The 13,030-nt window shown below is 35.9% G+C and overlaps 1 protein-coding gene across 1 annotated transcript in view; it reads right to left on the reverse strand.

Moving 5' to 3' along the window:
• Positions 1-562: 562 nt before the first annotated feature.
• DCN (decorin) overlaps positions 563-13,030 on the reverse strand; it is a 36,004-nt gene continuing 23,536 nt past the window's right edge. Inside the window, exons 4-8 of the mRNA XM_085046424.1 lie at positions 8,761-8,974; positions 8,459-8,572; positions 7,197-7,290; positions 3,158-3,296; positions 563-2,073 (exon numbers count right to left, since the gene is read on the reverse strand). Coding sequence (XP_084902550.1) covers positions 1,879-2,073; positions 3,158-3,296; positions 7,197-7,290; positions 8,459-8,572; positions 8,761-8,974 — 756 coding nt within the window. The 3' untranslated portion in view covers positions 563-1,878. The remainder of the gene's footprint in view (positions 2,074-3,157; positions 3,297-7,196; positions 7,291-8,458; positions 8,573-8,760; positions 8,975-13,030) is intronic.

Here is a 13,030-nt window from a genome sequence, read left to right on the forward strand (position 1 = left end):
ACAATGCCTTAGTTCTTGCTTGAAATATTGGTGCTTAGTTTTCTCCATGAAGTCTCTGTCTGCACAATAGGTGATATCCAACCAAGAACCAAAAGGAAAAAAAAAAATAACTGCTGATTTCCTGGAGGTTTTTCCCTCCAGTGACAGAAAGATATTATATGCTGTTTATTTTATTTGAAAATACCACTCTGAAAATGTGAAACCCAGAAGAAAAACAGATAGAAAGCAGAGAAATCATTGGCTACTGTATGAAGAAGATAGCTAAGAAAAGTGCAAACATGCTTTTTCTGTGTAATGGTTATAGTGAGTAATAATTGTTTCCAATTATTTGCTGCTGAATAAATGACAGCTATAAAAATACTATATTTGTTTGTTCCAAAAAACCCCCAAACCTCTGAGAGTTAGGTATGAAAAAGTTCCTTGAGGCAAAAGAACTTCACACAACTTGTTCTTGCTTTAGCTATCACCATACCAAAGATGTTCAATTTTCAAGCCTTAATTAAAGTTCTGACACACTATGTTATGCTATCAAAACAAAAGAAGAAAGACAAACACTTTGGAGTTTGCCTGTATTACATTATTCTTTAATATAAATGACATATAAGTTTTACAAATTAGAGAGATTGACCTTGGAGTATTAAGAGTCTGCAGAAGATTCTTTTCAGGTGATGTTTTTGTTGAGTATATATTTAGCTTTGAGGACTGACAGTAGAAATGTGCAGCCTACCTTTGATGTGCTTGCTACCCACTGGTATGGGTTGAAGAATCCCAATTTACAGAGGGCTCCAAATCACTCTAAAATAGATAGTTCTACAAATGATGTCCCAGCAACATCCATAATTGCAGTTATTTCACTTCATAGATTTCTATACTTAGAATTTTGCTTATAGTCTAAATTCCCCATATTCATCAGATGGAGGAGCCTGCATATCTCTACTTCACAATTAATTCCTTTTTTTAAAAACCAAAACCAGTTAAGTATACTGACAAATGTACAATGCAGAACAAGTGAACAGCGAACTGCTATGGTTTTTTGTTTAGATAAATACATGGACTGATAATAATTACTAAACCTTATACCATACTCTGCAAGGCAGTAAAGTCATAAAAACTGCTCTTGTGACTAAGGTGAGAAGGATTTGCACTAGAGAAATTTAGTCATTGAGCTCCAGATATAGGTTACAGGTTTTACTGCAGACTACTCAATATTTTGTTCATTAGGCTGACGTTAGGCTAATTCTGAATAGCATTGCTCTAGAAGAATGGCAAACTTTAAAGAACTATGTGTACAATACGAATTTATTTTATTTTTCCAAAAATAATGACATTAGCAACAATTTTATTTGCCTCTGCTAAATAGATACATTCAGAATTATCTTAGAGTTATAGTGGATATTTTTAAACCTCCAGGGCTTGAAATAAATTTAAAGGAGGTAACTCTTACCTTCTCAAGTCTCAAGATGATTTGAGAGTCTTTTTTCCCTCTACTATTTTTCTCTCTGTGTGGCTATAAAAATAACCTCAATCACTATCTTTTTTTTTTTTTAATATCATAACTTGACAAATATTTACTCCGAATTTCATATACAGTGGAAACTGAAAACCTGTAGCATTCAGCAAACTGAAAAATGCCACAGAAAGCATGCTGGAAAAGAAGGCTGAAATAAGTCAGTTTAAAGCACAGTTGGCAATTCTTTTTGATGGTATGCTCGCCCTTGTACATCCGTAAAATTTCGTTTATTCTACATCAATGGATCATCCCCACTTTAAAGTGAAGCTTCTGGCATTTGGCATTAATTGTTAGCAACGATTTTTTGGAACAGGCCTATGACAACAGACACTTCAGCTGGAACACGACCGGACCCCATCTTTAGCCATCTATTTGTAATTTCCGATCTGTACTGCAGAGCGTTCGTGGATACACCGGAAGGCAGAGGGCTGGATTTCCCAGTACTGCACGGGGTTGCTGAAGAGGCTGACGCCGGAATAGCTCGCCTTCTTGGTGTTGTAGCCAAGAGGGCAAAAGTCGTTGATACCAATGGAAGCAATTTTGTTGTTGTGAAGGTACACCACCTGGAATGCATAGAAGTGCCGAGGTGAGAAATAGAGATACCATGGCAAATAAGGGAAGTTATTTCCTATGAAATCCTTGGTATGTGTTTTGCAACATTGTACAAAGATTATATATCTTTTTCCAAACAAACCCTTGACTCTGTTTACCTTTTGAAATACCTAGTGTATACCCAACTGAAATAATTTCTAAAGGAAGTGCAGGAACTGTGCAAGGCAACCTAATAACATCACTGTCAGCTGGCAGTTCTGTAACCGAAAGAGGACTCCAAGATGTGAAATTATTAATAAAGCACTGTGGCTCAGAAGTACCACTGTATACAGACAAGGTACTTGATGCTAATTGGTTTCTCTCCAGCTCTAATGCTTTCATTCTCATGAGTGCAACTATATAGGACTCAGAGCCAAAGTAAATACTAATGATTTAAAATAGCTGATGAAAATTATTTTGCTCCAGATTCACCATTTCTTGTGAATTTTTTCAAGCTACATACAAGCAGTAATTTACATTTGGGAGTCTTCATTCTTTGGGAGCTTTCTATCCTGTAAAATCTTAGTCCAGGTGAAGACAGATTTAAATTGCTCACAAGAGGCAATATTTCTGGATATCCAGCCACAAGGACCTCAAAAATACCAGTGATGTGAAATGCCTATTTCATCTATTTGCCCTCCTGATGGCACTGTTTTGTGCAATTTCAAAGGAAAAGTTATTGGGAAAGGTTGCAATATATCACTGAGTAGAACTAAAAAAAAAAAAAATCAATAAAGAAATGTTCTTAGAAAGTATTTTTTGAGTAAAGAGGAAACCAAAGTACACAAACAATCCCATATCTGTTGGGGACCCTCAGACACACAGAGACAACAAATGTGCACCTCCAGATCTATACACCTCCATAACCATTTCCACAAAAAATCTGAAAAAGAGTCTTCCTGTTGTATGCAACCTTTCCTTGATAATTCAAGAGTTTTTGAAAATTGCATCAAGTTACAAATACTGTGTGTGTTTCTATTCAAGACGGAATGAACACACAGATCCCATTAGGAATCTTCCAACTCTTGCTCTCTGAGACAGTGTGATAAACTTTACCTGTATATATTTGTGGTCACCCAGCCCACTGGGTACTCTGACAAGTTCATTGTTGTTCAAGTGGAGCTCTCTCAGATGAGGCACATTGTTAAGGGAGCCATTCTCAACTGAAGAAATACTGTTGAAACTGAGACCCAGTCTGAAAAATAAAAATTAAAAAAAAGAGGAAACCAACAAAAAATATGTTAAACTCGCCCACATAACCATCTTTCTTGAGCTGATTGCTTCTCTACACCACTGTTGCAGAACAGACCAGGCTAATTTTCAGAATCATGTGTGAGCTAGGTAGATCTAGTTTAAATAAACAAAATTCAATTAATTTGACATCTGATGTGAACAATCATAATTATCATTCTATCATTCCACTTGTTCTTATGCTACTGCATACTTTGATGAGCTATATGACTAACCCTGGTGTAAATATGTATATACTGTGCACTTCCATAAGCACCAGTCTTTCTTTAAAAGCTGAAACACTGCATGAAGGATACTTGTATAACTTTAGGAGCACTTTTTTTGTCAAACTGCACAACCCATGTTCCCAGAACTGTAAAGATTAAAACTTAATCACATCATTCTAAGATACTTAGGTAGTTAGAGCCATGTTACATGCTGGGAACAGGATCTGTCATACTTCATGAACCCCTTAGCAGGACACAGAAGTGGGACTTACACATTTAAGTTCCTAAGTTCCAATCAGAGTTTTCATCACAAAATCATCCTTTCTGCTTTACACATCCACATACTAAGGTTTACAGTGAAATTTTTCTCAATTTGGACAATCTGTTACTATCTGTGTATTTCTGTGTTAATACTATTTTGATTTGCAATTACCAAACTACAGAACTTTTTCATGAGACTCTCATAAATTACAACGCTCTATGTTGCAGTATAGAAATCAGTGACAATACTTCAGGAGTTTTCATCATCAGGAGTATTTTAATTTGAGAAAATTATTTCTATAAAGGCTAAATCTAGCTCATTTATTTTTCTCTATCTTTTTCTCCTTAAGCAATCTTTTTTTATTATTATTGAAAGTGAAAATTCTCTGAGATTTATTAATAGCATAATCAATACGAGAATTTAATACGTGTAATAAGAAAAGTGTTAAAATAATTTGCTATGGAGGAATACTTTGCACAGTCTTTTAGGAAAATAATGAAATTGCAGGAGTCTGTAGAGAACCGTCTTAAGTCCCATGAGTAGTGAAAATAAATGCAATTACATCTCCTCTAGATGTCTTACAAAAAACCTCTCAGTCACTTGGGACTATGCTTACAGATGAAGTAAGCCAATATTATTGTGTAAAACAGAGGGTGATTAAGAGTGTTTGGAAAGAATATGGTCTTCATCACCCTTCCCATAGGAAAAAAAAGGAAGAATGTGAAAAATCCCTCTTGCTTCATACATTGATATATTACTTCCTTTTATAATAGTGAATAAATAACATTTTTCCAGTGTTTCAGTAGATCTAGTCCCAGTGTTATAAATCATTGAAGAGCCTCATCAAAAACAAATCTAAAAATTGAAGAAATTCTCAAATGCTTTTTTACCTTTTTTCTCCAACACCCCTGCTGGACCATTTCCACTTTTTTTTTTTTTTTAAAGAAACTTCATGATGCTCAACATTATCGTTATTATGGACTTAGAATCATAGAATCATTAAGGTTGGAAAAGACCTCTAAGATCACCAAGTCCATACATTAATGTGACCACACCAAACCGTGTCCCCAGGTGCCACATCCACATGCCTTTTGAACACTTCCAGGGATGGTGATTCCACCACCTCCCTGGGCAGCTTGTTGAAGTGCCTGACTACCCTTTCAGTGAAGAAATTTTTCCTAATATCTGATCTAAACCTCCCTTTGTTTGGTGGAACTTCCACTGTATGGAGCTAGACCATTTCAATAAGCTTTAATGGGATATAGACATTAATGGTATCAGATGTATAATGTGAATATCCTCTTGGAGCTCATTCCTGCATGTAATCAGCAAAGTCTTTGTTGGGTCTCTCAGAAGATTATTGGTTTTTTCCCTGAAGCACTCTATGAAGGCTTTTGAAAAACTTAAGAGTAATTTTATAAGGAAAACAAACAAACAAAAATGATAAATATTGTACATCTACTAGAATGCAAGAACTCTAAAGAGAATGAGCAATAGACCTACACCAAGCTCTTTTGTGAAACATTTTACAGTTTAAAATACCTTAACACAGTCAGAAAATGTACCTGTTTCTCAAAGTTAAACTGTGCTTTAGGGCAGTTATTGGACTGTTGGGCTCGAGTTGACATGAACAAGGTTGTCTGACCCTGTCCTAACGTCTCTGAAGACTCATGTGTAAATAAAAGCTGGGGTTTGGAATGGTCTGCTGGAGCTCTTCCACAGCTCCCTCCTTTCCTCATCTGTCTGCTCTGTTTTGTCCAATTGCTCCTTGTTCACAAGTCTGTGTTCTGCCTTGCCTCTTACTTTTGCAAAAGGGCATCTCTGACTATGCTTAGGTTACCTGCAGAGGCTCAGGCAGAGAGTGGTTTAAAATTTGGTGCCTGCTCTGAGCAGCTCCACATTTCCACATCACAATCAACAGAATATTTTGTTGCTCTGTACAGTGCAGCCAGAATAGAAGCAGCCCAAGGTTAGATATTTTTAGGAGCCCATTGGCACTTGCTGTTTAAACCTTTATGTCTTAAGGCAGACTTCCAACAAAGTTGCCCATGTGGTGCTGCCTGTAGTGTTTTCCAAGCGTGAATGTGAAAAACAGAAAAACTGTGTCATCTGCAGGACAGCTCACACACCCCACAGCCCCCACCTCCAGTAATGTAAATTACTCTCTACCTGAGTAGTTATCATCTTGGTTTGGTTTTGGAAGTTTTCTTCATAATTTCTCTGAAGAATGTTATATTCTATACTAAGCCTCTGTTACAAAGAGTAACTGCTTCATAGTCTTGAAACCCATAATTATAGTGTTTTTATGTTTTCATTAAACTCTAGGATGAACTTTTTTTTTGAGTCTGTGAACAAATATGAACATAAAACACAAGATGAAGTGTCTTAGTTTATAAGCTCTGCAAAGCTGTCATAAGATTTACATCTTGGAATTTTCAGATCCAAAGTATGTGTTAGGTTACCATATACTTCATTGCATTAAATTGCTGTCCAAGCGACAATAAATAGTATTAAAACTTAACTCCTGTTACTCAGTAATCTTTCTCTGATTCTGTTTTCTGTCCTCATTATGACAGGCAAAATGATTAAGATGAAAATCCATTAATTAGATCCAGTAATCTGATTAATAGTCTGATTAACAGTCTTTTTGATAAATTAAGCTATTTTCATAGTAAAGTTTTAAAGTGTTAAAGTATTAAAACAACTTGTAATAAAGGCCCATTTTACTATGCTACATGTTTTTTTTTAATGTGAATGAAATCACAAATAACTCTCTGTAACTACATTTTGGGAATTTTCCTTTTATTTTCCTACAGTTAGAGAAGCTTATTCAACAACATAGTCACAGATTAGCAGAGTAAAATCACTCTGACAGTGACAATTTTTCATTTAAATTTTATGATTTTTTTTTTTTAATCCTGTTCCTGGACTCATTGCAGATTTGCTTCTCTTGAGAAACAAAGGAACTATGGTTGAGGGAAGTTTTGGTTCCCCTGTGCTTTTTCCTCAGTTTCCAGGCAAAATGAACAATGCTGTGTTCCAAGAAAGCTGCATAAACCAAAATGGACATACAATGAGAGAAACATGATATAATTTAAAAAATCTAATTATTCTTTTTTTAAAAAATAAATCACATAAACAGTTTTCCTGGGCATATAACACTCATAAGTGAAAACAGACAAAAGGTTTTGTAAGGAAAATAAAAGAAGTGTTCTCTTCAATCAGTACACAAATCCTTAGGAGCCTTTCCTGCTAAGTTGTGACTATTTCACTGATTCTAACACTCACAAAGTCCAGACTGATGTTTTATAATTGTGTCTGTGGTGATTGGAATTTCAACAAATATTTTTTGTGAAAAGAAGAAAACAATTCTTACTTTGCCAGGTTGGTGAGTCCGGAGAGACTGTCAGCATCAATCTTGCTGATTTTGTTGCCATCAAGGTGAAGTTCAGTAAGGGATGGAGGAAGGCCTGAAACAGAGAACACCATCAAATTGCTTTTGATTACATTGGATTATTAACTTTCTTAAAAGGACTTATACCAAGGCTTTTAGAGTTGACAAAACTTAGATTTTTGCTAAACATGAACACATCACAAAATGAAACAAAGAACTTTTCCAGTCAGGGAAACTGAAAATAATTAGTAACAATTTATTTAGCATGAAATAAGACCAAGCTCCTTGAGTCCTAATAGAACCGTTAACACTTGAAAAATACATAAATTAAATTCTTCTTAGATTTTGCTTCTAGCCTTCATGATCATGTAAATTGGACACATACAATTGTAGGAGAAAGTGCTTTCATTTTAGCCAGACTATCCACATAGATAAATACACAAATATTTGCCACCTAGATATTTAACAAGTAACAGCAGCAGAAAATGCAATTGTAACTATGAGGCCAAATAATTTTAATGTTATTTTAGTTAAGGTTCATACTAGTTTGCAAATTCTGTTTATCAGGGAAAAAAAAAAAAAGAGGAAACATATTTTACCTATCTGAGGTCCCTCAAAGGAAGACCCAAAACAGGAAATATGGGAAGAAAAAAAAAATAATAACCAGTATTATCTTTCTAAAAGTTTTCAGCCATTTCAAAACAATCTTTTGGCTGAAGTATGAAGAAATTGAATATAATTTCCTCTGTATTGGAACCATTCTGGTTTGTTTATTTTGTTTTTAATAAATTATAATGAAATTGTTCTCATTTTGTAGGAATTTGCAATTAAGTACTTTGAAAAATAGCAAAGGTTTCTGTTTTGTGTAGTGTTTTTGGCTTCAAACCCACAGACTTGTGGAGGGCTGATTTTATGCTTGTAGAACTTCAGTGAATTCTATATGAGTTTACAACAGTGTCATGTTGATCAGGCTCAATAAATAGGCTTGGAGGCTGAAAACTTTATGTTTCAGCTGCAAGACAAGAAAAGCAAAATAATATAAAATGATGTTTTACAGTGCACCTCTCATGGAGCTTCTCATGACAAAAAGCCAAAAATTTCCAAACTAATAAAGCCATCTGATTAAAAAACAGGTACTCTAAGGACTGACTCAAAATGCTTCCATAATATTTTTTCCCCCAACTGACTATAAGTTACCACATTGTACCTGTGCAAATCTCTGAATCATTAATTGAATTTCTTACCCTTAGGGATGCTTGTAATGTTGGTGTCTGCGATGCGGATGTAGGAGAGCCTCTTCATCCCCTGGAAAGCTCCGTTTTCAATGCCTGAACTCTTGATTGGGTTGGTGCCTAGTTCTGCCAACAAAACATGGTTGTGAGCTGTGCTGCAGTCTAGGTACCTTTATTCTTCAGGTCATAGCTAATTTGGAGGTACAATTTATTGGGGCATTTTTTGGCTTTCTACATATAATCACTGATCAAACTAAAAACAACGTATTGAAAAAACACTGAGTCGCTTTTGTTATAATTTCTCATGCTCATACCTAAGACAATAACTTGATTCAGTCCATTAAAGACAGCTTTCCTCAGCTTGGAGATCTCATTCTCATGAGCCCGTATCTCCTGGAGAGACTTTGGCATGTTTTCTGGGAGTTCCTTCAGGCTGTTCTTGGACAGGTAAAGTCTTTCCAGTTTCTTCAGAGGAGCAAAAGCCATGGGGCTTATTTTGCTGATTTTGTTGTTGACAAGGATCAATGCCTGTGGAGTAAAAATGAAGATCTCAGATGATCACAAGGGAAATTACTTTAGTAGGGAAAGATTTAAGAATTATTTTTATTATTATTATTTTCTAGTGCCTTTTGATGTCTGCTGATGGCAAATTTGGTGAGCTGAAGAAAATGCAATGCAGTACTAACAAAATAGATTACAAGCTTCTGAAACAGTGAAAGATAAGTCCTGGAGAACAAATACTAGTGCAATTTCATCACTGAGACTGCAAGGCAGCTTCTGTTAGCATCCATAATTTACGTTCAACACAGTCAAAAAACGAATCTAATTTTTGTTCGGATTTTTTTTCCCTGAATTTGTTTATTCTGAGGATATGTTATACCTTACCCATCATCACACAACCATTCTAGGCAACTTCTGAACAGGAAGTTCTATTATGCAATAGAGTGAAGGCATAGCCCAGCTTAATAAAAACATTCATAACATCATCTCGTTCCTGTTAGTCTTATAAGACTGCACTTACTAATTTTCTGACCAATAACAAACTCTTTCTTTTTGCAGAGATATAAGCTATCTTTTTGTTTAGTGAAACTTTGTATGGAAGGAGAACAATCTAAAGCATCATGCTCCATGATTGTTAGGAATCACAGTCCATACTCACTCTGCCTTCCCTGTTGGTGCCTAATCGAGTTCTCACAAGTGTGAAACTCTAAGCAAATTAGCTCTCTATACAGCCAGGGGAGGAAGGCCTCCATGAAAGCATTGTTACCTGTAATAGGGGTTCTCTGCATGCCTCTGAAATTTTACAGTACTTCTAAGCCTTATCAATTAATTGACCAAGACACCAAAAGGGAGAAGAAAGTCCCATTACTGTCAGAACATAACAGAGTATTGGAAAGTATTGCAGATGTAACAGATATTTAAATGACTCTTATCATTCCATCTGTTTGCTACCCACTTACCAGATTTACAGTGCTGCATGCTTGTGCAGTGGATTAGATAGAATGGCCACATTGTACTTATATGTATATATATACACACATATAAATACATATACAATAGCTACTTTTATTTGTTACTAGAGAATACCTATAGAGCATCTTTTTTCTCTACCTCCATTATGCTGGTTTCAAGACATAAGTTGTAAGCACTATAAGTGAGCACTCAGAGCATTTTCATGCACTTTAAATATTTTCAGAACTACACTTGATTCCATTTTTGGAGGAAAATGGAATGTTTGACTTATTCCACAATCAGTTAAGTATTAAAACAATGACAAGACTATCAGCCTTTGTGATAGCACCTCTCCATCATGGAAACTGAAAGAGAAGTGGGAAGGTAGTTTAAAATGGTGATTGATGTGTGTTTTTCCCCCCATGGACTCCTCTTGCAGATCACCCTGAGCAAAGGCAGCAGTGTGTACTGAACATGGTTTCATTGAGTGCACGTAAAGCTGAACATATCTGGTTTTAATTTTGTATGCAAGCTAGAAATAGCTCATATGCAAGAGGAGGTAGAAGAGGTCACTCACAGTTCAGCAGAGTATTTCCCTAACAATAGCTTGTCCCAAAAGATATATATTGGTCAGTGGAAGCCATGGCCCTAGCTCTCTTTTATTTGGGCCTGTACTATAAAATCTGACATGAGAAGACATGGATACTCATTGGGAGTGGTTTCCTGATTCATGATTGCCAAAATTGGGATAGAGATGTAGATTCTGTCCTTAGTGAAACACGTCTACCTGTACAGTATTAGGACATGGCAAACAAGCCAGTTATTCAAAAGTTGTACAGTTGGAATAATGCACATTAGTGTCTCACATTGTTTTTATTTCAATAATTGAATATGCTACTGCTAATTAAATTATTCTTTATTTTTATTAATTCCACCATGTATTTCTTTTCCATAGATCTCTAAATCAAGCCTCAACAAGTTTTGACTTATGTTTTGAACACTCGATATTTCTATCCTGCATCTTGCTTTGTAATGCTTAGCCTTTTGTTTCAGCTAAAAGTCTGTTTGCCTTACCTTTTTTCCTTTTTCTTTGATTTCTTTTACTACCTTTTAGACAAAAATCTTCGGGCAATATTTATCACATTATTTGGTGTCAAATATTTCTTGATGGAAATGGATAGGTATCCATTCAGCTAGACACTGTAAATATTCTCTGAGTAGCTGATTGTTTTATCTCTTCAGAGCAGAACCAATATCCCTGACAAAACCCAGAAGTTATCTAGGTACCTAGGATTAATCGGCTCTGCTCTGCCAGTGCTTTCTCCTCAATATGTTAATGTTATCTTGGGGAAACACACAGAATTTTTGTTTTATTCAAACACTCAAGGAGTCTCTCACTTAGAAATGATGGTGTCTATCAAAGGTATGTATAAAAATACTGATTTCACAGTGGGAACCTGTGTTTGGAGGTACGAGGTGGGAAGGTGCCACAAATCAGAGTTCACAATGTTTTTTCACAATAGAATACTATTTCACACAATAGAATACTATTTTTCACAATAGAATACTATTTCCCACTTAGATCCCTCTCTGCAAGTCCCTGCTCCCAGTATTTTAAACCTGTTTCATTTTTCCACATTGTTGTGCAGCTGTAGAGAAGGAAAAATAAACCCACACACCAGAGTTTGCAAGAGAAGTTTTACTGTCTCCCAGAGCAACAGCAAATGATGAGGATAACACACCACTATAGCACCTGGCCAGCCATAGCCCTGGATTCCTTTCCCACTTCACAATAACTCCATTTTATCCAATGCTTAAAGAACTAAGTTATTAGCCTTGCAGCAATGCTGTTTACTTTCCTCAGAATGTGTCCCGTATGGTTTGCATGTAACAAAAGCTAAACCAAACCAAAATAAAATAAAATTAAAAACTCAGGGGATTTAGAGGTCAATGAAAACAGGAACTAGGGGACAAAAACCTAGGGAAAACATCTGCAGGCAGTGTTACTGAGGAATGGATCTTAGGAAAAAACAGGTCACATGGACCAGATATCCTGAATAAAGCCCAGATGGCATGATGGGACATCATATTCAGCATGCTAAAGGACATATGAAATTTTTGTAGAGGGCAAGTACTTGGAGAGAAAAATAAGGGTCAGCCTGAAAGTGCTCACAATGCTGGAGCCCTTGGTCACTTGCAATGTTGCTGGTATACATGATTTGGCAGAAATCTGACAGCCTAGAAAAGAAGTCACGGGAAGTGATGCTTTTATTTGAAAAGCTACCTTCTTCAACACTTCCATTTTTAGTGGAAGAAAAAAGATATTTCATTAACAATAAATATCCTCCCTAACTCCTAGCTGCCCCCATCAAAAAAATTGAAGCATATCACCAATTCACAATGCAAAAAACTGAGCACACAAATGTACAGCTTTCAACATGACCTTGTATGGGTGCAAAGATATATGGCCTTAACTAAAATTAAAGGCAAGAAAGAAAGAGCAAATAGAGGCATAAATACATAAAGTACTAATAAATCCTTCAGTCAGGCTTAGAAGGCTCATGGCAATTTCCCATGAATAAGAGAAAACTTAAATTCCATCATCATTTTCCTGAGATAAAGCTTTTTTCCTTTGTCATCATATAGCACAAAAACTGCACAGTAAACATTGTCTCTCCTATAATTTTGTGCTAACTTATCATGACCTGAAGGTTAAGTGGTGTTCAGAGAGGAAAAAAAAATTAGGCTTTGCTCTAAAGATGACTTTGGTTTTCAGTGAAACACCTCTGGTGTTTCTGTAGTCAGAAAAAAAAAAAGAAAAAAAAAAGAATCACTGTATGACAAGAATAGATGCTGGCTCCATTGAAGTCAGTGGGAATCTGGCCATTTAGCTCTCTCTGACCTGGTTTCTACCTCAAGTATTTATTCCCAACAAAAAAGGAGGATTCACAATTCAGGAAAATTTTGGAAGCCTTGTTGGCAGGCTTTTGTCAAAACACAGCCTGACAAACTGCAGAGGCAGCATGTGGCAGTCAGGTTGGAATTAGCAAAGGGTTGTTCTTCTTGCGGTTACTAAAACTTACAATTTTAGGGGTGGGGATCAGGGGAATAAATTTTCTGGTGTAATTTCAT

This window comes from Lichenostomus cassidix, chromosome 1Aa, assembly GCF_008360975.1.
Source record: "Lichenostomus cassidix isolate B80296 chromosome 1Aa, HeHo_3.0, whole genome shotgun sequence".
Lineage (NCBI taxonomy): Eukaryota > Metazoa > Chordata > Aves > Passeriformes > Meliphagidae > Lichenostomus > Lichenostomus cassidix.